At 40.7% G+C, this 25,823-nt stretch overlaps 1 protein-coding gene across 1 annotated transcript in view; it reads left to right on the top strand.

Moving 5' to 3' along the window:
* Nucleotides 1-25,823, top strand: part of TTC27 (tetratricopeptide repeat domain 27) — a 191,558-nt gene that overhangs the window by 105,669 nt on the left and 60,066 nt on the right. The window contains exons 12-13 of the mRNA XM_039250329.1: nt 322-444; nt 21,078-21,305. Coding sequence (XP_039106260.1) covers nt 322-444; nt 21,078-21,305 — 351 coding nt within the window. The remainder of the gene's footprint in view (nt 1-321; nt 445-21,077; nt 21,306-25,823) is intronic.

The following is a 25,823-nucleotide window of genomic DNA, read 5'->3' on the forward strand; positions in this document are numbered from 1 at the left end:
AGCTTTATAAATCAGATTGTAACAGAATCTCTAGGCAAAAAGAAAATACTGATTTTGCTTTTAAGTTATTCTGAGTTCTTGGGAAAAATTGATATATTGAGTCTTTTGAAAGTTTCTGTATTGTTTTTTAATTTCTTACTCCCTTACTAAAGTAGAGGTATTAAATCATTGTTAATTTCTAATTAGTAGAGATCAAGTTGTAGAATGATACGTTTATTACAGTAAGTAGCCCCTTAAAATGGCAGATTGGATACACTTGTAAGTCAAATGGGACTTTCTTTACATAAAGAAATGTTAATTATTTTAACTTGATTTTTCTAGCGCCAACTTGCAAGTTTTCTCTTTGAGTTGGGATGCACGAGTTCAGCCCTTCAGATATTTGAGAAGCTAGAGATGTGGGAAGATGTTGTCATTTGTTATGAGAGAGCTGGGCAGCATGGGAAGGTATGTAAAAGGAACATTGTGCCTACTTGCGAGAGCCTTCCATTTGTGGGCATCTTTCCTGCTTTGCTTTGTTTTTCTAAGCCCACTTTTGATAGTAGTTGACTTATATCCTTTTTTTTTTTTTTTTCACTTTTTCTCCCAGAAATCTTTTTAACATTTCCTCTGTTTTTTGTTGGGGCAAATAATTTTGTGTGTATGCATGTGCATGTATATGTAATGGAAAAGAGCGGGCCAGAATTGATACGATGTATGTTTAAGAATGAATAATGAAAGCGTTAAAGACTCTGCATTTTGGTCTCTTTGCTTTCCTAACTCTCCTCTTGAGGACAGCTTCGAAGCGAAATATTAGGAATTATTTTCAGCATCACTGGGTTGCTTCATGATCAGAGTTTGTGGGGCTGAAGGGAGGTTACCTAGGAGGGAGCGCAGCTGGCTTGGCATGGGGAAGAACCTGAAGGGTGTGGCCCCCCGCCCTTCTTAGGGCAGAAGAATTGTCAAATGTGTGATGCACATTTGATTCCGCCCTTAAATTGGCTCAAGAGGGAAAATGTTGCAATGTTTATATCTGTTATTTATTGTTTTTCCCTCTCATAAATGAACAGAATTTTTAAAAGAACAAGGAGCTCTGCATCGTGAGTATCTGTTGAAACTGACACATTGAAGTCATATGTTAATTTTGGATTAAACTTTTAAATGACTGCATTTCTGTCATAAGTATAGTACACAGCAGAGTACAATGCACACATTGGTTCATTTATTTCTACAGTCAACCTTTTGCCATCACCCTGAAAAAAAGAAGTAATGGCACAAGTACATGTGTGTCTATTTCTTAAATACCTTCCTAAGCATGTCTTATTTTAGACTAGTAGTAAAAGGTACATTCCCTTCACTAATCACCAATGGCAATGAAGGTCTGAGTTGTATTGGCATAAGGAGAAACCAGCATGGAAATAAAATTTTACTGTAGATTATAGAATTTTAATATTTTCATCCCCGGAAAGAACTCCATAATCATCTGTTCCAGTTCCCTCCTTTTTGAAACAAGGAAAGGAGCCTCTAGTAATTTGACTCAGGTCACAAAGCTGGTTATTGATTATTAGCTCGAGAGGCCCCCTGGCGCAGTGGTTAAAAGCAGAGCCTCCCAGCCTTGCCACGTGCTAGCCTTGTGATATCTGGTTACTCGTGCCCATGCCTCTCCCTATGCCTCAGTTTCCTCACCTAGAGGGACTTAATCAATCTACTCTGGTTTTCATGATGTAACCTATGCAAAGACATAGAATGGTCCTTTCCTCTATGTGAGTGCTGTGTGCGTGTTGGCTGCAGTCACTGCTCTGGTCTGAGACAGTTTCTTTTTTTTCCTTCACATTTTAACATTTCTGAATGTATCTGACAGTTGATGGCATCTTTCAGTTGTTGGCTGTCAAGTGGCCATCTGGTCAGTTGCCTGTGCTTGTCCAGACTTAGTCACAGCTATATTTAGTGTTATCATTTCAATGTGTCATCATTTCAATAGTGTTACGTACCTGTGGTCATTGCTCTGTAGGGTGGATTTAATCACCATTTAGAATGTCTTCGAAAAGATTTTATTATGGTTTGGCCTTGAAACAAAAAAGTTATTGAATGCACAGTAAAGGACAGAAGCAAAGTAGAGAGTTGTAAGTTTGGTAGTTGTGAAGTAAACATTTGCCTTTGGAGAAATCACCACAATTTCATTTACTTATCTTGAAAAATAACAACTAAGTGCTTTATGGGAGTCAAGAAAGGATGACACCCCTAAGTCGATGAAACTGTGTTTTGTATTGAGATGCGTAAAACAAAGGTTGCCATTTAAAATGTATGGAAGGCAGGCAAAATTGCCAAATTCTTCTGAATAGTTTATTTTATAAGAGTATCACGGCACTGAGAGGCTGATGTCGTTCCCTCAAGGCATTATGTCATCGTTTAATTGAAAGCATTTTTTCTTTATTAGTTAAGAGTTAGTCTTAAAATTGGTAGCATCCCAGATTTAATGAAATATAGTATTATGTTTCTTCGAGGATTTAAATATCTCTGGGGCTGCTCCTAAAGCCGTGCTTAGGTGTTTAACAAAGGAATGAATGCATGGACTAGTATCCGACTCCCAGTCTGATGCATTTCCCGTTGCATCCTTCCTCACTGTGCTAGTCCTTTCTGTTGGCCAGTAAACAAATAAACCAGGGTGCCTGGGTGGCTCAGTTGGTTAAGCAGATGACTTCTGCTCAGGCCATAATCTCATGGGTCATGGGTTTGAGTCCTGCATCAGGGTCTATATTGACAGCTCAGAGCCTGGAGCCTGTTTCAGATTCTGTGTCTCCCTCTCTCTCTGACCCTCCCCCAGTCATGCTTTGTCTCTCTCTCTCTCTCTCAAAAATAAATAAACATTAAAAAAATTTTAAAAACAAACTGTAAAATTACGGTCATTTTTGAAATAAGGATTTTTGAAATAATTAAGTTGTTGAATCACAAGCCCCCAGGTATGTTTTGAAATACTAAATTTATGGGGCGCCTGGGTGGCTCAGTCTGTTGTGTCCCACTTCAGTTCAGGTCATGATCTCATGGTTCATGGGTTTGAGCCCCGCGTCAGGCTCTGTGCTGACAGCTAGCTCAGAGCCTGGAGCCTGTTTCGGATTCTGTGTCTCCCTCTCCCTCTAACCTTCCCCTGCTCATGCTGCCTCTCTATCTCTCTCCAAAATAAATAAAACATTAAAAAATTTTTTTGGTATACCAAATTTATGTAAATATTTTTAAGAAATGTGGAAATCAGAGACTCTCTCATTGCAGAAGGAAAAAAAAAGGAATCTATCCCTTTCAGAGAAAGGATTTGACTCTGTCCCCCAAAATAGTTGTAGTATTTATTTTTATTTAATTTATTTTTTAAAATTTATATCCAAGTTAGCATATAGTGCAACAGTGATTTCAGGAGTAGATTCCTTAGTTGTAGTATTAATGTAGTTTTCCATTGGCACATGACCTTGTAAGCATTGTCTTATGTTAATGATAAATTCTCATGTTTCTAATTACTCTAGAAAATGTGTGTCTTGTTTTTAGGACTGCCCAGTCATTTACTTTGTCTTAAAGTCTTTTGTGAGTTTTAGCCAAACATCCCTCAAATTTTTTATTTTAAAAGTTGACTTAGCATTTCATTTGTCACATAAAAGACTTCCCTTACCTATTATTCTTATGCTATATTTGCAGATCAGTTTAATCGCAGACTCTACAAAGTTTTGTTTTAAGCTGGAAGCAAATGTTTTATTTCTAAAACAGCTGAGATTCTGTTAGGATTTGGTCATGTGCCAGTAGTTGTCACCACATTTGATTTAACTAGAAGTTTGTGAAATTTTAATCCTCGCATTTAGTGCTTAACGGCATAATTTATTTTTAAAAGGCCAATTCGGAAAAGTATCTAATTCTAATTATTGTGTTCTGGTGCTTGCACCCTATTATTGTAGGGTCTCAGACTTTCTAATTTGGACACTGCTTCACAGAAATTCTCATTATTTAATGACCATTGGCAAAATAGCCTGATCTTGGGCTCAGACCTGGTTCTCATCTGTTAGCATTTAGTTTTCTGGAGTTATCTGGCATACTTCTAGCAGTTCCCCCAAGCCTATGGACAAATTCTTATTTTGGTGTGCAAATTTGGTACCTATATGAAAGACAAAGACTGAGTTGGTATAAGCTACCTGTGGAAGATGGGAAGGGAGTGGAATGACCAGGATTAGGACCTCTCTTTTTTCCTCCAAACAAGGCTTACTTGAGACGACATTGCTTTATTTTTTTATTTTGCTGTGTTTGCAGATCATTGTAGCCATGGGCTCTTAAAAAGTTTTCCTTTAAGTTATAAGTAAATGTTTTATTTCTGAAACAACTGAGACACTTTTAGCAGTTGGTTTGGGTTTTGGGGGGGATGGGGAGGTCGGTTTCCTCTAAAATAGTTTCTTGATATGATGTAAAAGATTTCCTGGAAAGTCTTTTCCCGCACTGCAGCTAGAGTGATCCTTCTGAAAAACTAAATCTGATCAGGTCAGTCCCGCTCTTCAGTAACTTCCCTTTGTCTCCAGGGTTAAGTCGGAGCTCCTTAGCATAAGTGGTTTACTGACCACTTTGTGGTCTGACTCATGCTTACATTGCTAACAGCTCTGTCCCTCTCTTTTATCTCTGTTTCATCCTGTACTTGCTCATTGAGGTTGTGTTCAAAGTTCCAGCAGGACAAAACTACTTGTGACATCCTGACTTGGCAGCATTGTATGTGCTATTGTCTTTCTAGAACTTGGCCTCCTTTGGCTCACTCCTACTTATTCTTCAGGTTTCTCCTTGGTGATGACTTTCCACAGTGAGCTTTCCCTGCTCCCTCCCTCCCAGATTTGGGGGTGTTTTCCTGTTTGCTCCTATGACACCCATCACTACTCTGATCTCCCTTTTGCTGGTTAACTTCCCTTACTAAACTGTGAACTGTTTAAGAACTAGACTTGTGTCTCTAGTATTTGCAGTGGTCTCCCCAACACATAGCCCAGGCCTGACACATGGTAAGTCCTCAAAAATGTTTGTTAAATGAATGGCTGTAGCACATCATTATGAATAGCTATTGCATTGAGACAAATCTCCAAGTAGATCTTCCCTTTGGATTTTACATGTGGCAGAAGAAACCTCTCCAACTCCTGCCATAAATTCTCTCTCCAAAAGCAAATTATGAGATCTCTCCCCTCCCATTTTAATTTTTTACCTTTACGAAGAGAAACAGGAGCCTTCAAGAAATTTATTCTTGCTTAGTAGATAGATGCTAGACCCTGGGGGTGTGCTACTCTTACATAGTGCAGTATTTAAAAAAAATTTTTTATTAATGTTTGTTTTTGAGTGAGAGAGAAAGAGAGGGATAGAGAGTAAGCAGGTGAGGGGAAGAGAGAGAGGGGGACACAGAATTTGAAGCAGGCTCCAGGTTCCGAGCTGTCAACACAGAGCCCAACGCGGGGCTCAAACCTATGAACCATGAGATCATGACCTGAGCCGAAGTCAGATGCCTAACCAATTGAACCACCGAGGCGCCCCAATAGTGCAGTATTTTGAATGTCTCTTAATGTACTTCATACTTCATATCATTATTACTTTGTCACTGTCATATAATATTTATAACAACATACAAAGTGTGAATTGTTTTTACCACTTTACTGATTAGCCCTTATAAGCAGTGTTTGGAATCTGAGCTTAGACCATCCTTTTCTCTTAAGCCCTCAGTCCTCTCTCCACACTGTCTCTTACTGGGGTTGTTATTAATTCATTACAAATTAAGTGTTCGATTTGTAAGCCAAAACCTGCTCTTGTGCCCACTTGAATGAGAAAAATAGGCAAAATAACCGAACATACTCTGTAACTTGGTAAGGGAAATAGATGAACAGCTAATTGGATAACTAGGCCTGTTTTTAATTATTCTGTTTTATCTTGGACCTGGAGTATTTATGTTGGCAAGTCCCCTTCAGAAAATCAAGCCAGAGCATGGTGCTGTCACACACATAAATGTGAAAAGCAATTAGTGAGCACTTGGCTCGGTGAGAGAGTAAATAGGACTGGGCACACAGAAGAAGAAGTCTATCTGGGAGTGACCCGCTGGCGTGCGATGAAGTGGTCTGCACTTTTCACCTCTCAATTGCTGTTCAAAGGACAGGAATTTAGACTAGAAGCAGTGGCCTTTCTGCTGGGATTACCCCTGGCCAGCCGGGTGGTGCTCTCTTAGCTCTGCTCTGTCATCTTAGCCACTCCATCAAGGCAGTAGAACACCTTTTCAGTAGCCATTCTCCCTGCCTTTGAGAGCCCGCCCCTGAAATAGTGAAAAATCAGAATCCATTTTTGCTCTCTGCTGCCAGGGAAAGACTGGAATTAAGCTGTGCCCAAAGTTGTTGAGTTATATGCCCACACTCACACAAACACATTTTTTAAAGTGTAAGGCTATTGTCATGTGGCCAAATCTGACTGTTAGTGTGACCTTAAATTCTTTTTTTTTTTTTAATATTTAAAAAAAAATTTTTTTTTTAATGTTTTATTTATTTCTAGGAGAGAGAGAGAGACAGCCTGAGCAGGGGAGGGTCAGAGAGAGAGAGGGAGTCACAGACTGTGAAACAGGCTCCAGGCTCTGAGCTGGCAGCCAGCACAGAGCCCGACGCGGGGCTCGAACCCACGAACCGCGAGATCATGACCTAAGCGAAAGTCAGACGCTTAACCGACTGAGCCACCCAGGCGCCCCAGTGTGACCTTAAATTCTTAACGTCAGATAGTGCCATATCTGGGTGTAGAGCTCTTCATCCTTACCAGAAGAGCTTCTTAGAGTTGTTGCTCTGTCGATTCACAACAACCTGTAATGACCAGATATAATGTCAGATGAGAGCCAGGCCACACTTATCACACAATAATTATTAGCGCCTTTTGCTCATTCACAACATCCAGGCATAAATCACAGCCAGCAAGGGTAGTTTCTTTTGATAATTCCTCTGACTCAAGGATGAATGATTTTCCTCAACTGTTTTCAGTTTTCACTTTTACCCATACCCTTGATCAGATACCAGAGGCTCCTTTTAGACATCCATTTTGTTTCTCAGTATTTTCAGTCTGAACAAGAGTCATTTCCTAGGTGTGACTCCTTGGGTTATAAGGGCCTGTGACATTCAGATTCTGCTATATGACCTCTCTGTTAACTAGAATAAACTTGTTGTTAGGTCCTAATTTAGTCATACTTAGTATTGATGTCAGCTAGAGCACATCCTGTAAAGGCGTTCTCCCTTTGTTCTCGATGGGAAGAATCTCTTATGTCTTTATTTAGAATCTGAAGACACTTAGAAAACACTAGGAGAAGACACTTAGAAAACACCTTTGCGACTTTAGGCTTAGTTTCAGTTGAATTCATCTGACATTTATAGAGTACCTACTGTGTACTGGGCAATGGTATACCAAAGATGATTACGAGACAGAACTTACCTCCAAGGAGCTTGTAGTTTGATAATACAGATGCACACAAGGAGAGTATTTTAGCATAAGATAGCAGGTGCTAAGATGGAATTATGTTCAGATTCCAAATTTTATTTGGCCATCAAAAGAGAGCTAAGTATTTCTCCCTGTGCTGCCTGTAAGGCAGTAGTCCATTCAGTTTGTATCTTGTATACACTTTTCCTCTGAGGTCTCTAGCATTTCCTCTTGTGACTCCACACACTGTCATTAAAAAAAATGATGTTTGGGGGCGCCTGGGTGGCTTAGTCGGTTAAGTGTCCGACTTTCGCTTAGGTCATGATCTCACGGTTTGTGGGTTCAAGCCCCGCGTCGTGCTCTGTTCTGACTGCCAGCTCAGAGCCTGGAGCCTGTTTCAGTCTGTGACTCCCTCTCTCTCTGACCCTCCCCTGCTCATGCTATCTCTCTCTCTCTCCTAGAAATAAATAAAACATTAAAAAAAAAAAGATGTTTGCTTGAAATTAGCCTTATGTGCAAAACTTTAACTTTTTAATAATCAGTAGTTGTCCCCTCTGACCTTACTTCCTCCGGTCCTGTTGGCAGTTACATCAGTCACCGCCTCAACAATTGACAACAGCAGTTCTTCTGTTCGAGAAACTATAAGCAATTGACCAATGTGATTATTTATAGAAATTTTTGATGTTCCTAGAAGCTGTTTCAGGTTCACTTCCTCCTTTCTAGTACTGAAACCCCAAGCATCTTTACTTTCTAATCTGGTTTTCCAAAAGAGGGAGTTGTGAAAGAACACAAACATTAGTTTTGGGCTTACTGTGTGCCTGACAAAAACCTAGGTACATTTTACATCTAGTTCTTGTAGGTAAGGTACAAATGAAGAACAGACTCTCAGAATATTAGCTTGCTCAGGGTCCTACATTTTGTAAGGTAAACTAGCATTTGAACTGCCTTTCGGACTAAAGGCACACCTGTGTCCTTGAAGATCTTCCTGTACCTGGAAGTCTGTAGAATGGATGATGCAACACAGTTTTCTAGGCACATGTTACGACTCTTCTGGTTGTAAGAGAACCAACATATATTGGCTTAGGCAAAATAGGGAATTTATTGGTTCATGCAACTGAAAATTCTAGTAGACCTGGCATAATAGCTGTATCCGGGGGCTGAGGTGACATCATCATGACTTTGTGGCTCTCTTGGTAAGGCGGATATGATTGCCACAGGAGGCTCAAGCTTACTTATCCCAGTAGAGAAATAAAGCCAAGTCCATGACTCTGACAGAAGTGTTCTAACGAAGACTGAGGGGCCAGAGTCATGGGCCCTCACCTCCAGTAGGCCCCACTTGAACCATATGGAAGGGGTTCCCCTGAGGGAAGAGGAGTTTCTATTATCAGAAGATCAGAGAAGGGATGCTAAGTAGGAAAAAAAGCAGTTGATGTCCACTATAGGGTGGGAGTTTCATGCTTTAAATCTGATGTTACAAGAAGTATTTTGTTTGGCTTACACAGGATTTTGAAAAAAAATAAACATTTTCAGGTGGTTTCTTCTAGGTATCTTGATTTCTTGGCTTCTCTTAAACGATGTGGAAACGCTAGGGCAAATTCCCACGTTATTATTCTAATTGGCATTCCTTCTTTTATGGGCTCACTCATTCTCAATAATCAGCAAGCATCTCTGGGCATTTGAGCATGCGACCCTTGCTCTAACTAGTGCAGGTTATCAGTGCAGGTATCAGGAAGTGGAGCGTTAGTCCAGCCATAATTGTAGCTTCTGTTTAAGCCTTAGCCGCACATCATTTTACACTGAGATTCATTATGCGTGGTTATTGCTAAAAAAAAAAAAAAATTGTATTAGGAATAATAATTCATTGTTTGCAATTACAGAATAATACGGTTGCAACAGCCTAGATATGTATGTATGTGTGGGTTCAGGAATGGTCTTTGGGGTTTGCAGGTGACAAGATTCTTGTAAGCAACCCAGCTTAATTGTAGCCAGTTGCCCATATAAGTGTGCCTTTTCATGTTTGGGAATGTAGTTTTATGATATATAATAGATATTTAGATGATAAATTCCTTGTATTCTATAACAAAATATACCTCTCTATTTTCCTGTAGGGAAGTAGCAAGCCATAGCCAGAAATACCAAAGCTGTTGCTCTGTGAAGATTTCTGGCCACCCATATTTTGATATCGCAAAAGGGATATTATAAGTCTTTGTGCTTTATTTATGTTCACTGGGCATATCTCTTACAGTTTTTTATTTGATACTGAATTACATAAATTGAGTGGCTAAGTGGAGGAGGGAGGAGCAAATAGAGCATGTTGGAAAGAGTGAGGAAGAAGACTGAAGAATGCAGGGTGACTAATTCATGAAAGGAAATATATTGCCTACAAGCTTTGCCCTTGGGAAAGATAATGCTGTTGGCAGGATGAAGAGGTATAAGATCTCAAGGAGAAAGCACTGACTTATCTAACAGAAAAATGTGGGATAGGAATTTGAGGAAAGAAGAGGCCAGTTCAGACCAAGCAAGGTCATTCCTTTTGTGTTTCTTAACTTCTTCAGGAGGCTGCCCTGTTCTGGCCCTGTAGACCCATGTTACAGGGTATAGAATACCCAGAATTGGTATTGTTTGGTAACAAGAGTTGCATAGCACCCGTTCCCTATGTTCTTTTAAGTGTTTAAGTAGATACGAGTTGGTGGAGGGAGTATTTGAAATCCTCAGTACCTGAGAGTTTACAAATGTGAAAGTTTTCCTGATGATTATTTGGTCTTTCATTTGTGTATGTGTCTTCTTTGCAAGGTTGCCAGCATTAGGGCTGTGTTAAAGATCTTGGGACTTGTGAATCTTGACAGCCTGTACTACAGTGCATTTGGAAGTACGAGAAATATTTGTAGAATGCTAGTTTTAGATCATGCAGGTGTTTTAAGGATATGGCTTGATGTTCTGAATCATGGATCCTATTTTTTCTGTAGGGTACCTATATACTCTATAGGTATATAGAGTACTCCCTGACAATTCTTTTCATTTCTGTAAGGTTGATAGTGATTTCTCATCTTTCATATCTGATTTTAGTAATTTGAGTCTAACGAACCACTTCTGGTTTGTTTCTCTTTTGTTTTTCTATTCTTTATTTATGCTAATCTTTATTGTGTCCTTCCTTCTGCTTCTTTAGGTTGAATTTACTTTTTTTTTCCCCTGGTTTCTTATGGTAGAAGAGTAGATTGCTTTGAGATCTTTTTTCTTTTTCAGTATAGGAATTTACAGCTATACATTTCCCTCTAAACACTGTTTTCACTGCATTCCATAAGTTTTGGCATATTATATTGTTTTTATTTATCTAAAAGTGTTTTTAATTTCTCTATGATTTCTTTTTTGACCTGTTGGTTGTTAGGCACTGTGTTATTTAATTTCCATGAGTGTGTGAATTTCCCAGATTTCTCTGTTATGGATTTCTAATTTCATCTCATTGTGGTTGGGGAGTATACTTCGTATGACGTCAGTCCTTTCAAATGTGTTGAGACTTGTTTTACAGCCTAAGATGTAGTATGCCCTGGAGAATGATCTGTGTGTATTCTGCTGCTGTTGGGTGGAATGTTCTTTAGATGTCTTTTAGGCTTAATTAGTTTATATTGTTGTTCAAGTCTTTTATTTCTATCTTCTGTATAGTTGTTTTATCCATTACTTGAAGTTGGAAAGTGAGGTCTTCAAATATTCTTGATGCAGGGCACCTGGGTGGCTCAGTTGGTTGCACGTCTGACATTGGCTCAGGTCATGATCTCATGGTTCGTGGGTTTGAGCCCCACTTCGGGCTCTGTGCTGACAACTAGCTCAGAGCCTGGAGCCGGCTTCAGATTCTGTGTCTCCCTCTCTCTGACCCTCCCCTGCTCACGCTGTCTCTCTCTCTCTCTCAGAAATAAATAAAAAACTTTAAAAAAAAACAAGTATTCTTGATGAATTGTGTATTTCTCCCTTCAGATCTGTCTGTTTTTGCTACAGGTAACTTAGGACTCTGTTGTTAGGTGAGTATATACTTATAATTATGTCTTCTTAATGGAATGAATATTTATCATTAAAATGAGCTTTCTTCATCCTATTAACAATTTTTGTTTGATATTAACATAGCCATTCCAGCTCTTTTTGGGTTACTGATGTATGTATGATGTGTCTTCTTTTCTTTCTTTCCTTTATTTTTTATTTTCAGCCTTTTTGTGTGTCTGACTCTAAAGTGTGTCTCTTATAGACAGCATTCATTGAATCATTTTTTATACTTTCTGCTAATCCCTGCCTTTGATTGCAGTGTTTAATACTTTTAAAATAATTATTGATAATGTAGGATATATATTCGTTATTTTGTTATTTTCTGTATGTTTTGTGTCTTTTGTCTTTATTACTATCCTCTTTTTGGCTAAGTATGCCATTTTAATTCCTTTGTCATTTTTGCTTTTTTTTTTTTAAGATTTTATTTTTAAGCAATTTCTACACTCAAAATGGGGCTTGAACTCACAGCCTCAAGATCAAGAGTTGCATGCTGTACAGACTGAGCCAGCCAGGCAACACTACTTTTTTTTTTTTTTTTTTTTGAGTTATTTTCTTAGTCCTTGTACTAATCACTTAGAATAGCATATTTTAAGTGTCTGCTAAGTCTATCATCTGGGCATCCTCAGTAACAGTTTCTGTTGATTGATTTTTTTTTTCTTATGTAATGGCCATACTTTCTTGTTTCTTTGCATATTTTTGTAGTTTGTTGTTGAAAATTGGGTGTTTTAAATAATGTAATGTGACAACTCTAGAAATCAGGTTGTTGTTGCTGTTTGTGTTCTTTTTTGTTTAATGACATTTCTTAACTAATTCTGTAAAATCTGTATTCTTTGTGTAGCTGCCAAGTTTCAGGTTGATTAGCTGAATGGTCAGCCCATGATTAGACAGAAAATTCCTTGAATGCCTAAATCAGCAAGTCTCTTCATCTTTGCTGATGGGCTGTGTGTGTGTGTGTGTGTGTGTGTGTGTGTGTGAACATGCTTCCAGTGTTCAGCCAGGCAGTTAACAACCTGGCCTTAGCGTCACTGAGTGCTTGTGCAGAGCCTCGAGGTCAGCCTGAGGTGAGAGCTCAGGGCCTTCTCGGGTCTTTCTGAACGCGTGCAGCACCTTACACATTCATGGCCTCTGGAGTCCCATGAATATGTTGGTGCCTTTCAGAGCCCTTATGTATATGTCATTCCCTTTTTCCACTGTTTTTGGTTAGCCTACTGTTTGTTCCACTTGTTCTTTACCACTTCAGACAGGTTCAGAACTAACCGATTGACTATAACTGTTTTTGAGAAAGATTTTTCACCGGGCAAACTCAGAGTTAGGTTAAATACAGCCAGCCTTGCAAGTGAGCTCTTTCAGGAAACCACCAGACTGGTCATATAATGACAGTTTTTTAGGACAGTTTTAAGACTTCAGAGGAGCTCTAAACTCACTCTGTACTCTGGTGGCTCCCTTGCCACCAGTCTGCCCTGCCTGCTCTGGGTTTTCCAGGCTACTGCAAGTTGGAGAAAGGGGAATAGGAATGGTGCAAATTAAAATCACACAAAGCCGGGTGCCTTACTCTGGCAGTTGGTTAAGTGTCCAACTGTGGCTCAGATCATGGTCTTGAGGTTCGTGAGTTCGAGCCCCACGACGGGCTGTCAGCGTGGAGCCTGCGTCAGACCATCTGTCTTTCTTTCTCCCCACCCCTCCCCTGCCCATGCACTCTCTCTCTCAAAAATAAATATTAAAAAAAAAAATTAAATAAAATCACACAAAACTTGTTCTTACCAAGATATCACCACTTAAAAAAATTCCCTGGATTATTTCAAGTTTTTGGTTAATTTCCAGAATTTGAAAAAGTTGATTCTAAAATTTTTGCCAGTTTTCCTGTTGCTTTTATGGAGTAGAGATTTTCAGAGGTTCTTAGACCACCATTTTTGCTGATGTACATGGGTGGAATATAGAAAGAGTATTGAACCTGAAATTAAGGTCCCATTTTTCAAGTTAGTATCTTTTGGTTTGAGGCTGGCCAGTTGACCCAAGGAATCTAAACTTTTATTTCTTTGTTTTAAAAATGGGCATATTAATTAATACCTGTCTCTTAGCCTTACTGTAGGGATTCAGTGAACTAATGCGTTTAACAACATATTGGATAAAAAGTAATCTGTAAATCACTATCTAAGGGGAGGACACATAAGGCATTTAAAAGGCAAAAAAATGAAGAAAAGATTGTATCATTCAAGTTTTGTTTATGGAATCATTGAGGATTTTGGGGAATAAGGGGCTTAGGAAAGGAATTAGATCTTACACAGATGTGGGAAGAGCTGAGAAACGAAGGTGTGGAAGAGGGAATAGAAGGACCAGGGTGAAAATCGTTTACTGGTTTGCCCGAAGCACTGGCGCGAGTGGACACGTCAGAACCTACCAGGGAATCTGAGAAGCTGAGGACTTCCAGCCATGAAACGAGGGCGTGAAGGAGGAGCTTGTGGAGAGATCTGTGGACAGCTGTTGTCTGTATGTGGCTCCCAGCCCTGTGGGTCCACAGTGCAGTGTCTGTCGGCGGCCCCGGAGCTGCTGTTAGCTGGCAGGGCCGCAGTCGGAAGCAAAAGCGAGATGCAGAGAGCAGAGGACAAGCTGGGGTCTGCAGGACATCTCTGCATCTTGTCTGACACCACACTTAACCGCGACCCTCTTCCAAAGGCTGTTGCTTTGCTTCTGTCTTTCACATCCCATCACCACAGCCCCCACCCCACCTGACCAACTCTAGTGTGAAATCAGAAGGGAAAGAAATTTTAGGAAACACATTTTGTTTTCTAGATGAAGCAAGTTGACATCGCAGTACATATGACCAGGCAGTGTGGTACCCCTTTGGCTTGGGGACTTACTGATTTGGAAAGTTCCAAACTACTGCTAACACGTACAGAGTATTTTATATACTATGTTGTGTAAAGAAGAGCTTTTGATTTGGGGAAACTTATAATTTCTTCAAAAGAGACTGAGATATTGAAGCATTCTTAGAACAAATGAGAACAAAAACAACTGGAAATACATCAGTTTATTTTACATGTCTTGCTTTACTGATGAGATGAGTTCCTTAGAGGTAATGGATCAAATGAATTTTTATATTGAACATTTTCTAATAACAGGTTACAGGGGTGCCTGGGTGGCTTAGCCAGTTAAGCGTCCGACTTCAGCTCAGGTCATGATCTCATGGTTTGTGGGTTTGAGCCCCGCATCAGGCTCTGTGCTGAACAGCTAGCTGAGAGCCTGGAGCCTGCTTCAGATTCTGTGTCTCCCTCTCTCTCTGACCCTCCCCTGCTCATGCTGTCTCTCTCTTTCTCTCTCTCTCAGAAATAAATAAAAACATTACAAAAAAACCCAACAAGTTACAGTCTCAGGAATATGATCATTTCCAGTTGGTTTTTGGTTGACATTGGCACACAATTTTGTCTGAGTTTCTGGAGTTTACTAGCATGATGTCATTAAGGTCATAGACTGGTGAGGCCTAATGGATGGTGAGACAGTCAAGGTCCTTGCAGACTAAATTATACCAGGAAGTCCGTGTAATTCTGAGGCAAGATAGCAAAGTGTACTTCCCCTCTGTGCTAGTAAAAACCCACCACAGCTGATGTTGTCTGGTTATTGGGTAGAGAAAAATGTATTTACTGTATCAGTACCTGCTTACCACATGTCAGGGGGTGTGATTCTTTGCTCCAGTAAAAAGATCATGTCTGGACAGTAGATATAATTACAGCCACCATTATATTAAGTTTGTAATAATCTATGACATTTTCCAGGACCCATCTATATTCGGCACAGTTTAAATAGATCTGTTAAGCTGTCTACACTCACACACTTTGCAGTATCTTTCAAGTGTTTGATAGTGGCACACATTTCTGTAGTTTACATAGATATGTGATGTTGCTTTGGTTTTTCTCTTAAGGAGGAGAGGAAGCTGGGGGCTTTCACTTGGCACTTTATTCTGCATTAGTCCTCACCGAAGGCTCTGCTGGTTATTGGCAATATCTAATTCAACTATGTATTCAAGTAGTAGGGAGGTCACCACTGGGTGGGTCCAGAGACTTACTACGCCTACCATGGGATAGACTGATTCCCATAAACCCTCGAACGCATCAGGTGATATTCTGGGTCCCAGAGGATTATCATTAACTAAGTACTAATTGACCTTGAAAAGATGGGTATGGTATTTCTTTCTCTCCAGGATAGAATTACCTGGCAAATGTTAAAGGTGCGTCTTTGGCCAGGCCATCTCAGTGGCTCAGTTGGTTAAGCATCCTACTCTTGATTTTGACTTAGGTCATGATCTCATGGTTCTTGGGATCGAGCTCCACATCAGGCTTTGTGCTGACAGCACTCTATCCCTCTCTCTCTGCCTCTCCTCACGTTCACACACGCTTTCTCTATCTCTCTCAAAATAAATAAATAAACTTGTCTTTGGGGAAGACAAGGGAAGAATTATGGTATATGCTAGTTATGTTATAGTGGGGTCCTTCCTCACCAATATTGGCTCCTTCATTCCTTCCTCCCTTCCTCCCTCCCTTCCTTCCTTCCTTTCCAATTTTTAAAAAATGTTTATTTTTGATAGTGCAAGCAGGGGAGGGGCAGAGAGAGAGAGACAGAGGAGAGGAAGCAGGGTCAGCACTGACAGCAGCGGGCCTGACGCAGGGCTCGAACTCACAAACCATGAGATCATGATCTGAGCCAAAGTCAGATGTTCAACCAATTGAGTTACCTAGGTGCCCCTCTTAATTTTTTTTGAAAGAGGCTCTGACTGTGAAATGACTCCAGGATAGGAATTAGGTGAGAAACAATGTTTTAGCATCATGTTTTAGCATGATGACTTGGGTCTGACCCCAATCTGACCCAAACCTATATACTTTTTTTCCCCTAATGTTATATAGATCAAGTTTGGACTTAGTTAGCTTTAAGGCTTCCTGGTGAGTCAGCTACCACCTAAGATCCATGCTTGTTGCACTATTGTAATTATTACTCTGGCTGTTCCTGTTGCAGTAACCATGCTCCTCTTGCTTCTGGGGGTTAAGTGCTATCAGCTAGTCTCTATTACCCCTCCTGAAATCAGGAAGCTCGTTTCAACGGAAGGACCTCCAAAGATGTCCTCCCAACCCCCCCAGTTTACAGGCAATCTATAGCACTTTTCAGGGGTGCTGATACTTCCATGTACAATGTATTTCTCAAAGCCAAGATGAAAAGAATATCCTCTGGGCCCTCTTGGAGGACATTGGGATGGGTGAACAGGTTGCAAATAATAAATTGACAACAACTTTTTCTTCCTAAGTTGTTAGATTCTTTCTTCCACATCACACCAAGGAATTTCTGGCCTCTGAGTTTAGTTTGGGCTACATTTGAGTCCAGGATTATCTTTTTTTATTTTGTTTTTAATGTTTTTTGAGAGAGAGAGCTTGAGCAATGGAAGGGTAGAGAGAAAGGGAGACGCAGAATCTAAAGCAGGCTCCATGCTGTGAGCTGTCAGCACAGAGCCTGATGTGGGGCTTGAACTCATGAACTGTGAGATCATGACTTGAGCTGTTTCGGATCCTTAACTGAGCCACCTAGGCACACCGGTCATTATATTGTCTTTAAACAAGGTAGCACTAGTCTTAACAGATAGAGGAGGACTGCCCCTGTTGGCATAGGAAACACAGTAGGGTTTGGAGGTTTCTATTTTTAGAATCATCCCAAATATCTTTATTTAAATTCTTTTTTTTTTAATGTTTTATTTATTTCTAGGAGAGAGAGAGACAGTGTGAGCAGGGGAGGGTCAGAGAGAGAGGGAGTCACAGACTGAAACAGGCTCCAGGCTCTGAGCTGGCAGTCAGCACAGAGCCCGACATGGGGCTCGAACCCACGAACCGCGAGATCATGACCTAAGCGAAAGTCAGATGCTTAACCGACTAAGCCACCCAGGTGCCCCTTTATTTAAATTCTTGGGTCTTGCTCCTTCATGATCAGTGCCCTGTTCTCCTGGCCAAGATGAAGTAAGTGGTACTAGAGTAACCCTCTCGTAACAACCATTGCAGTTACTATTGCTAAGAACCAAACCACTTCAAAACTTAGTGTCTTAAAACAATAGCAATCATTTGTTTATCTCGCATTGTTTCTATGGAACGGAACTTTAGGAAGGGCTTGACTGGGCCACTTGTGATGTGAGAAAGGTGAGGTGATATAACAGTAACTCTAAATGAACTTTGATAAATTGAAGATGTGCATGATTAGCTTTAGACCAGTCACTCAAAAATAATAAAATGTTGGGTCACTTGGGTGGCTCAGTTGGTTAAACGTCCAGCTTTTGATTTTGGCTCAGGTCATGTTCTCAGGGTCATGAGATTGAGCCCTCTGTTGGATTCTATGCTGGGCATGGAACCTACTTAAGATTCTCTCTCTCCCTCTCTGTCTGTTTATACCCTGTGTACGCATGCTCGCGCGCTCTCTCTCTCTCTCTCTCTCTCTCTCTCTCTCTCTCTCTCAATATAAATAAATAAGTAAGTAAGTAAAATGATGTGTAGCCTAAAGGCAATAGAGGAAAGAAAACAAATGACTAAAACACATTTGATTAACCCAATCAGATGCCTTCATTTGCTCAAAGCCCTAGTGAAACTGAGTTTGTCCTATATTCAGCAATCACGCAGGAGCAATGTCTACATCCGAGTTTTGGCTATGCTAACTTGGCAGCTACAAGGAAAAAGAAATTTTTTTAAGCAATCATAGAAATAACTTGGTTCTCTGAACTTGAGGATTTAAAACACCGAATGTCATTTTCTTTCTTTGAGCTATTCAGTGAACTTAGAAGCAGCCAACCTTACCTCACAGTCTGATATTCTTAGTGTCTTATCACTTAATTCACAGAAGCCTTTTTTTCTTTTAATTTAAATTTTAGTTATTTAACATAGAGTGCAATATTGTTTTCAGGAGTAGAACTCAGTGATTTATCACTTGCATCACAACAGTGCCCTTCTTAGTACCCATCACCCAGGGCACATGGGTGGCTCAGTTGGTTAAGTGTCCAACTCTTGATTTTGGCTCATGTCATGATCTCACAGTTCGTGAGTTCAAGCTCTGCATTGGGCTCTGAGCTGGAATTCTCTCTCTCTCTCTCCCTCTCTCTCTGCCCCTCCCCCCACTTGCATGCACAGTGTCTTCCATGCTCATTCTCAGAATAAATTTTAAAAAATACCCATCACCCACCCAGCCCATCTCCCACGCCCTCCCTCCATTAACTCCTAGTTTGTTCTCTATCATTAATAGTCTCTTCTCTTGTGGTTTGTTTCCCCCTTTCCTCTCTCCCTGCTTCCCATGTGTTCGTCTGTTTCGTTTCTTAAATTCTATATATGAATGAAGGCAAATGATATTTGTCTTTCTATGATTGATTATTTTGCTTGGTGTAATACATTTTAGCTCCATCTGCATCATTGGAAATGGCAAGATTTCATTCTTTTTTGATAGCTGAGTGAAAGTCCATGGTGTGTGTGTGTGTGTGTGTGTGTGCGCGCACACACACACACACACACACCACATATTCTTTATCCATTTGTCAGTCGATGGACATTTGGGCTCTATCCATAGTTTGAGTATTGTTGATAATGCTGCTATAAACATCAGGGTGCATGTATTCCTTTGAATCTCTATTTTTGTATCCTTTGGGTAAATACCCAGTAGTGCAATTGCTGGATAGTGGGTAGTTCTGTTTTTAGTTTTTTGAGGAACCTCCATACTCTTCTACGGAGTGGCTGCACCAATTTGCATTCCCACCAGCAGTGCAAGAAGGTTCCCCTTTCTCAGCTTCTCACCAACACCTGTTATTACTTGTGTTGTTAATTTTAGCCATTCTGACAGCTGTGAGGTGGTATCTCATCATGGTTTTGATTTGTATTTTCCTGATTAGTAATATTGAACATCTTTTCATGTGTCTGTTAGCCATCTGGGTGTCTTCTTTGGAAAACTGTCTATTCATGTCTTCTGCCCATTTCTTCACTGGGTTATTTTTTTGGGCGATGAGTTTGGTAAGTTCTTTATTGATTTTGAATACTTACCCTTTATCAGATATGTCATTTTCAAATATCTTTTCCCATTCCATTGGTTGCCTTTTATTTTTGCTGATTGTTTCCTTTGCTGTACAGGAGCTTTTTATCTTGATGAAGTTCCAATACACAGAGCCTTACATTAGGTAGAGGCTTTATCCTTAGCTCCCCTAGGTGATAATTCAAGAAATTCTTTCATCACTGGATATCATGGACTACCAGTGCCACACTCTCTCATGATCGTGGGTTCCCCATGTCTTCAGCTCCAACCAGATCAGATAACTAATCACAGAATTTTATTTTCTGCAGGAGTAGCCTTCAGAATGTCTGGGAGGCGGTGGGTATCAAGTTTCAATGCCATATTGGAGAAGCACCTTCAACTACACTATAAAATCATGTCAGCAGAAATCCTGCTATGGCTACAGTCTGTTACATGTAATTTGGTTGAACACTATATATATACATACATGTGTTGGGTACTTATATAAATAATCTTATAAAATTATGGTTAGAACAGTAGTTAACTATTGTATCATCTGTTGTAGAGGAATTACATGGATTATATTTTTAAATCTCCTGTGTATTTTGGCTATTTGGGATTTATAACTCTTTTTTTTTTGCTTAGAAGCTGTATAAATTCTGATTCCATTTTCAGAACAGGCGTAAGAAGCCTACATAACCCATAGTGTGTCAGAAATGCAGAGAAACCAGCATCCAAAGACACTTTTATAGGCACAATTGTCTTTTAAAAGATTTCACAAAAATTAGACTGGTTAAGAATTCTAGCTGGATGCAACCTAAAGTGAATCAAATACATAGACTTTAAGATTGCCATCTATATAAAGTAAGGAGTCTAAAGTATCGTTTTAGCTACCTTAAGGTGGCTGCTGCCATCAGAAACAGGGAACAAGGGACATGGACCAGGGAAGCAGAGTAATGGTAACAAGTACAGAATTAGCTCCATGGAGGAGGCGAACCTGAATTGTGGACATACAACAATAGTACTGAAACGTGTGCGGTGTACTGAGGATGGTCTTTAATTTCTAAACTAAAGAGACTTGCTGGAAGCAGATAGGCCTCCTTTTGGCAAGTTTCATCTGTGAGATAAGCAATGACTATTAAATTATACCCTTCCCCCCTTCTTTTATAAACAACGATCCCAGGCTCCTGGAGCATGCCATTTCAAGAAAGGAAAAACAAAGCAAACTAAACTGAACTAAAAAACATACTTTGTATTGCCATTGAGTAGAGGTGAACTGAAGACGCTGCTCTAACAGTCATTCCAGCTGGTGACAGAGGGGAGTCCATGAGCTCTCCCAGTATCATGGAGTATGCTTCCCCTTGGTGCCTTTCTTTCCTGGAGGATTCCAGATGCCAGTAAGGCAATATTTGCCTTTCCTTCTTGTTCCTCTCTTTTACCTGTATCGTATTTGCTTTCTGTTGTTTTTAGCCTGTGCCCTAGATGCGTGAAATAGGCAGGTCATCTCAAACTGTGAAAATAAAAATGTGGATCCTATGGGATAAAAGATATCTATGTGCTAAAGAAAAAAAAAATGGCCATTAGCCACTATAAGCTAATTCCGTTACTTCTGTTGTCATTTCTAGGCAGAAGAAATCCTTAGGCGAGAGCTGGAGAAAAAAGAAACGCCGAGTTTGTACTGCTTGCTCGGAGATGTCCTTCGAGATCACGCTTGCTATGAGCGGGCCTGGGAACTGTCCCACCACCGCAGTGCTCGGGCTCAGCGCTCCAAAGGCCTCCTCCATCTACGGAACAAGGAGTTTAGAGAATGCGTGGAGTGCTTTGAGCGCTCAGTGAAGATCAATCCCATGCAGGTGAGACATTTCAGAAGGCCCATCCACTCTGTGTGCTTCTGTTTCCGTTTGGTTTGGTGTCTTACTGAGGGAGCATCCATCTTACTGAGGGAGCACCCATCTTACTGAGGGAACATCTTCGTGCCTGGAGACCTTGTGTTTGGAAGTCGAGGGCTGAGCCTCCCATGCTTCTGGCCTCTCATGGGAAATGCTGCTTTTTTCTTATTCACTTTCTGTTGTGTTTCTGTTATTTACTCTTTGGTTTTCTTTCTTTTTTTACACTGTCCTTAACGCAAATACAGCTATGAAAATTGGGTTTCATTTTCAGCAGATATGTTAGGTAGAAATGGAGGAGAGTCCGAATTATAGACACCGTAGGATTGTGCAAGGAATTGTTGGAATCAGCAATGAAAGCAAAACTGATATAAATAGGGTAACATCTAGAATGGATTCTTGATCATTTAAGAAAAAGTCTATATGTACAGACACACAAACTTTTTTTTTTTTTGGATAACCCAAAGCATATTTTATTTATTTATTTATTTACTTACTTTTTACAAATAGTTTACTGTCAAGTTGGTTTCCATATAACACCCAGTGCTCATCCCCACAAGTGCCCTCCTCCATGCACATCTCCCCCTTCTCTCCCCATACCCATCAGTCCTCAGTTTGTTCTCAGTATTCAAGAGTCTCTTATGGTTTGCCTCTCTCCCTCTCCCCCACAGTTTCCCCCCTTCTTCTGACCTTTGGTCCTCCGTTAAGTTCCTCCTAATCCTCCTATACGTGCAATCCTATGGTATTTGTCCTTCTCTGCCTGACTTATTTCGCTCAGCATAACACCCTCAAGGTCCATCCATGTTGCTACACATGGCCAGATTTCATTGTTTCTCATTGCCATGTAGTATTCCATGGTATAGATAAACCACATCTTCTTGAACCATTCATCTGTTGATGGACACTTAGGCTCTTTCCATGTTCTAGCTATTGTTGAGAATGCTGCTATGAACATTGGGGCACATGTGCTTCTATGCATCGGCACTCCTGTATCCCTTGGGTAAATTCCTAGCAGTGCTATTGCTAGGTCATAGGGGAGTTCTATTGTTAACTTTTTGAGGAACTTCCACAATGTTTTCCAGAGGGGCTGCACCAGTTTACATTCCCACCAACAGTGTAGGAGGGTGCCCGTTTCTCCACATCCTCGCCAGCATCTCGAGTTCTCTGATTTGCTCATTTTAGCCACTCTGACTGGCGTGAGGTGGTATCTCAGTGTGGTTTTGATTTGTATTTCCCTGATGAGGAGGGATGCTGAGCATCGTTTCATGTGTCTGTTGGCCATCTGGATGTCCTCTTTGGAGAAGTGTCTGTTCATATCTTCTGCCCATTTCTTCGCTGGGTTGTTACACAAACTTTTTTTTTACAGTTTGAAAAAATAATACAAAATGAGTCTGGATCTTTAAAACAAGCCACCTCAGTCAGTTAAGCATCTGACTCTTGATTTTGGTTCAGGTCATGATCTCATGGTTCATGAGATCAAGCCTCACATGGAGCTCTGCACTGACAGTGCGGAGTCAGCTTGGTATTCTCTCTCTCTCCCTCTCTCTCTGCTCATGCTCTCTGTCTCTCAAAATAAAGAAACATTTAAAAGAAGTGACAGGACAGATCCACAGGAGAGGACCAAATTTTGAAGGAAAAAATTGACTATACTTAGTACTCAAATAATACTCAGTTGGCAAAATGATTTTATTCTCAGAAATGCTTATTGATTTTTTTCAACCATACTTTCTTTGTGACTGCTTTCCTGTTTCACCAGCCAGAGGCACCCATAACTGTCAATGACTGGTCCTGACTAACATGCGCACTGACTTGGTGAAATTCTGGTTAAAATACTAATTTTTAACCAGCTGCTAATGTTTACTATGAGCCAGATATGTTGGGCATTTTGCCAGTATTTAGACCCAAGACAGACAGACTCCAGAGCTTGTATTCCTTTTTTTTAAAATTATGAATAAAAAAAAGCACGTAACATAAAATTTACCACTTTAACCATTTCTAAGTGTTCAGTCAGTAGTGCGAAGTGTGTTCCTAGTGTTGTGTAACCATTGCCACCATCTATCTCTGAAACTTTCTTAATCCTGCAAAACTAGAAATTTGTACCTGTTAAACAGTAGCTACCTATTCTCCCTTTTCTTTAGTCCCTGCAACCATTCTGCTTTGTGTCTCTGTGAATTTGACTATTGTCGGTACCTCATACAAGTAGAGTCATGCAGTATTTGTTCCTCTGTGACTACCATATTTCTCCCAGCATAATGTCCGTGTTGTAGCCTGTGTCAGAATGCCGTCCGTTCCTTCTTTAGACTGAGTGATACTCCATTGTGTGTGCGCGCCACACTTTGTTTATGTGCTCTGCAGTTGGACTCTGGTTTGCTTCTCCCTCTTGGCTGTTATGAATAGGCTGCTGTGGACGAGTGTGGGCTGAAATGATCATTTTTTTTTTTTAATGTTTTATTTATTTCTGAGAGAGACCGCATGAGCAAGGAAGGGTCAGAGAGAGGGAGACACAGACTGAAACAGGCTCCAGGCTCTGAGCTGTCAGCACAGAGCCCCACGCGGAGCTCAAACCCACGAACCGCGAGATCATGACCTGAGCTGAAGTCGGATGCTTAACCGACTGAGCCACCCAGGCGCCCCTGAGATGATCATTTTTTAAATGGGTAGACTTGGGGCATATCTTTCATATGGAAAAAATTTAAAAGTACATTTTTGAGCTAATTGCTTGGTTTCTGCACTCTGGGTAATGAATACAGTGGGAACCTTCCAAACCAGCTGACTGGTAATAAAAATCTAGAGAAGAAATTATCAGCAGAAATTAACAGGTGCATTTGGGAGAAAAGATATTTAAAGTATACTCAGAGTTTTTGTCCCCCCACCCGGAACATTCGGCACCTGGGGGGAGGTGATGGGGACTGCTCCTGCCATCTAGTGGGTAGAGTCCGGGGCTGCTGCTTAACATCCCATAGTGCACAGGACAGCCCCCCAGGATAAAGAATTATTGGCCAAAATGTCTGGAGTGCCAAGGTTGACAAATCCTGCACAAACTTGATTATCAGTAGATTTTTTTTCCAGTAGAAAAAAGAACCCAATATTGTGTTGTTAAATTTTTACTTTTACTTTTATGGAAAATTGTGTCCTCTCCTTGTTTATCTTAGTACCCCTGCCTGAGATTTGCCCAACCTCAACTGCTGGAAGGAGTGAGGAAAATAAGCAACCTCCCTTAGCCTCCATAGTCCAAGTCGTATCAGTGGCACCCACCTGATGGACGTGGATTATTCTCTCAAGCACACAGTCCCTTCTCTACCGGTTGGCATTCATGTTTTCCTCCTGTCCCACTGGCTCCTTCTTCTGAGTCTTGGAGGCTTCCTAGTCTTTATCCCTGGGCCTCATCTCTGTGTACAAGGGCTCCCTGGATTTCATCTGCTCCCATAGGCTTGATACCATCTGTACACTGACAACTCCCAAAAGTAGGTTTCAGTCTCCTTTTCTCCCCTGAACTCTAGGCCCCTTTGTCTAACTGCTTCTTCAGTCTCTCCATTTGTTACTCCAACTTACCATTTCCAATATCTGAGATACTGTTCCTCCCTGCTGCAGACTTTTGTCCCCAAGGTCATCCCCATCCTAAATTACTCTGACTGGTATTCCTGCCTCTAACAATCCCTATCTACCTATTCTCAGTGACCATCCAAATGGGTCCTTTCAGATGTGAGTCAGATGTGTCAGTCATCTGTTCCCTTCCCTGGTGGTACCAGCCAGAATCCCTGAGCAGAGCGCCTCCCATTCTCCCCCCTCAACGCACTCCACGTTAGCCTCTTTGTTCTTCCCTGAATATTCCAGGCACCTTCCTGCCTCAGGGTACTGGGACTTGCTCTCCCTCTGTCTGGCTGTCCTTCCAGACATCTGCATACCTCACTCCATTATCTTATTCAAGTCTTTGCTCAAATGTCACTTGTTCAGAGAAGCCTTCCACTACCATTCTGTGTAAAATCACAGTCCACTTTCCACCCCTACGGTATACTCCTTACTTTCATTCTCTGCTTTTTCTCTAGAGCATTTAGCACCTTCTAGTATTTTTACAGCTTATTTTTTTTTAAAAAGGCTCTTTCTCCTTCCATAGAATATAAGTCCTATGAAGGCAGAAGTTTTCATCTGTATGGTCCGTTTATATTTTCCTGGTGCCTGTAACAGTGCCTAGCACATACCGGGATTCAACAAATAGTTGTCACGTGAGCAAATACATGTCTTTAACCAGTTGGTCAATCGAACTATATACTAATTGTCTGCTGTGCACATAGCACTGAGTCAGAGGACAAAGCAGTAACAGCAGATCGCCAGAGAGGCTGGTTTGTGCCCTCTGGTATGTCTAGGGAAGCTAAGTAGCAGAGCTAGTCCATAGTACAAGGCATCAAAGAAATACCAAGTGAGTTATTTGTAAAGCACTGGTTATCTAGAGGTCAAAGAGATAATAGAGATAGGATGGTAGATAGT

Source organism: Hyaena hyaena, unplaced genomic scaffold, assembly GCF_003009895.1.
Source record: "Hyaena hyaena isolate Hyena2069 unplaced genomic scaffold, ASM300989v1 scaffold_362, whole genome shotgun sequence".
Lineage (NCBI taxonomy): Eukaryota > Metazoa > Chordata > Mammalia > Carnivora > Hyaenidae > Hyaena > Hyaena hyaena.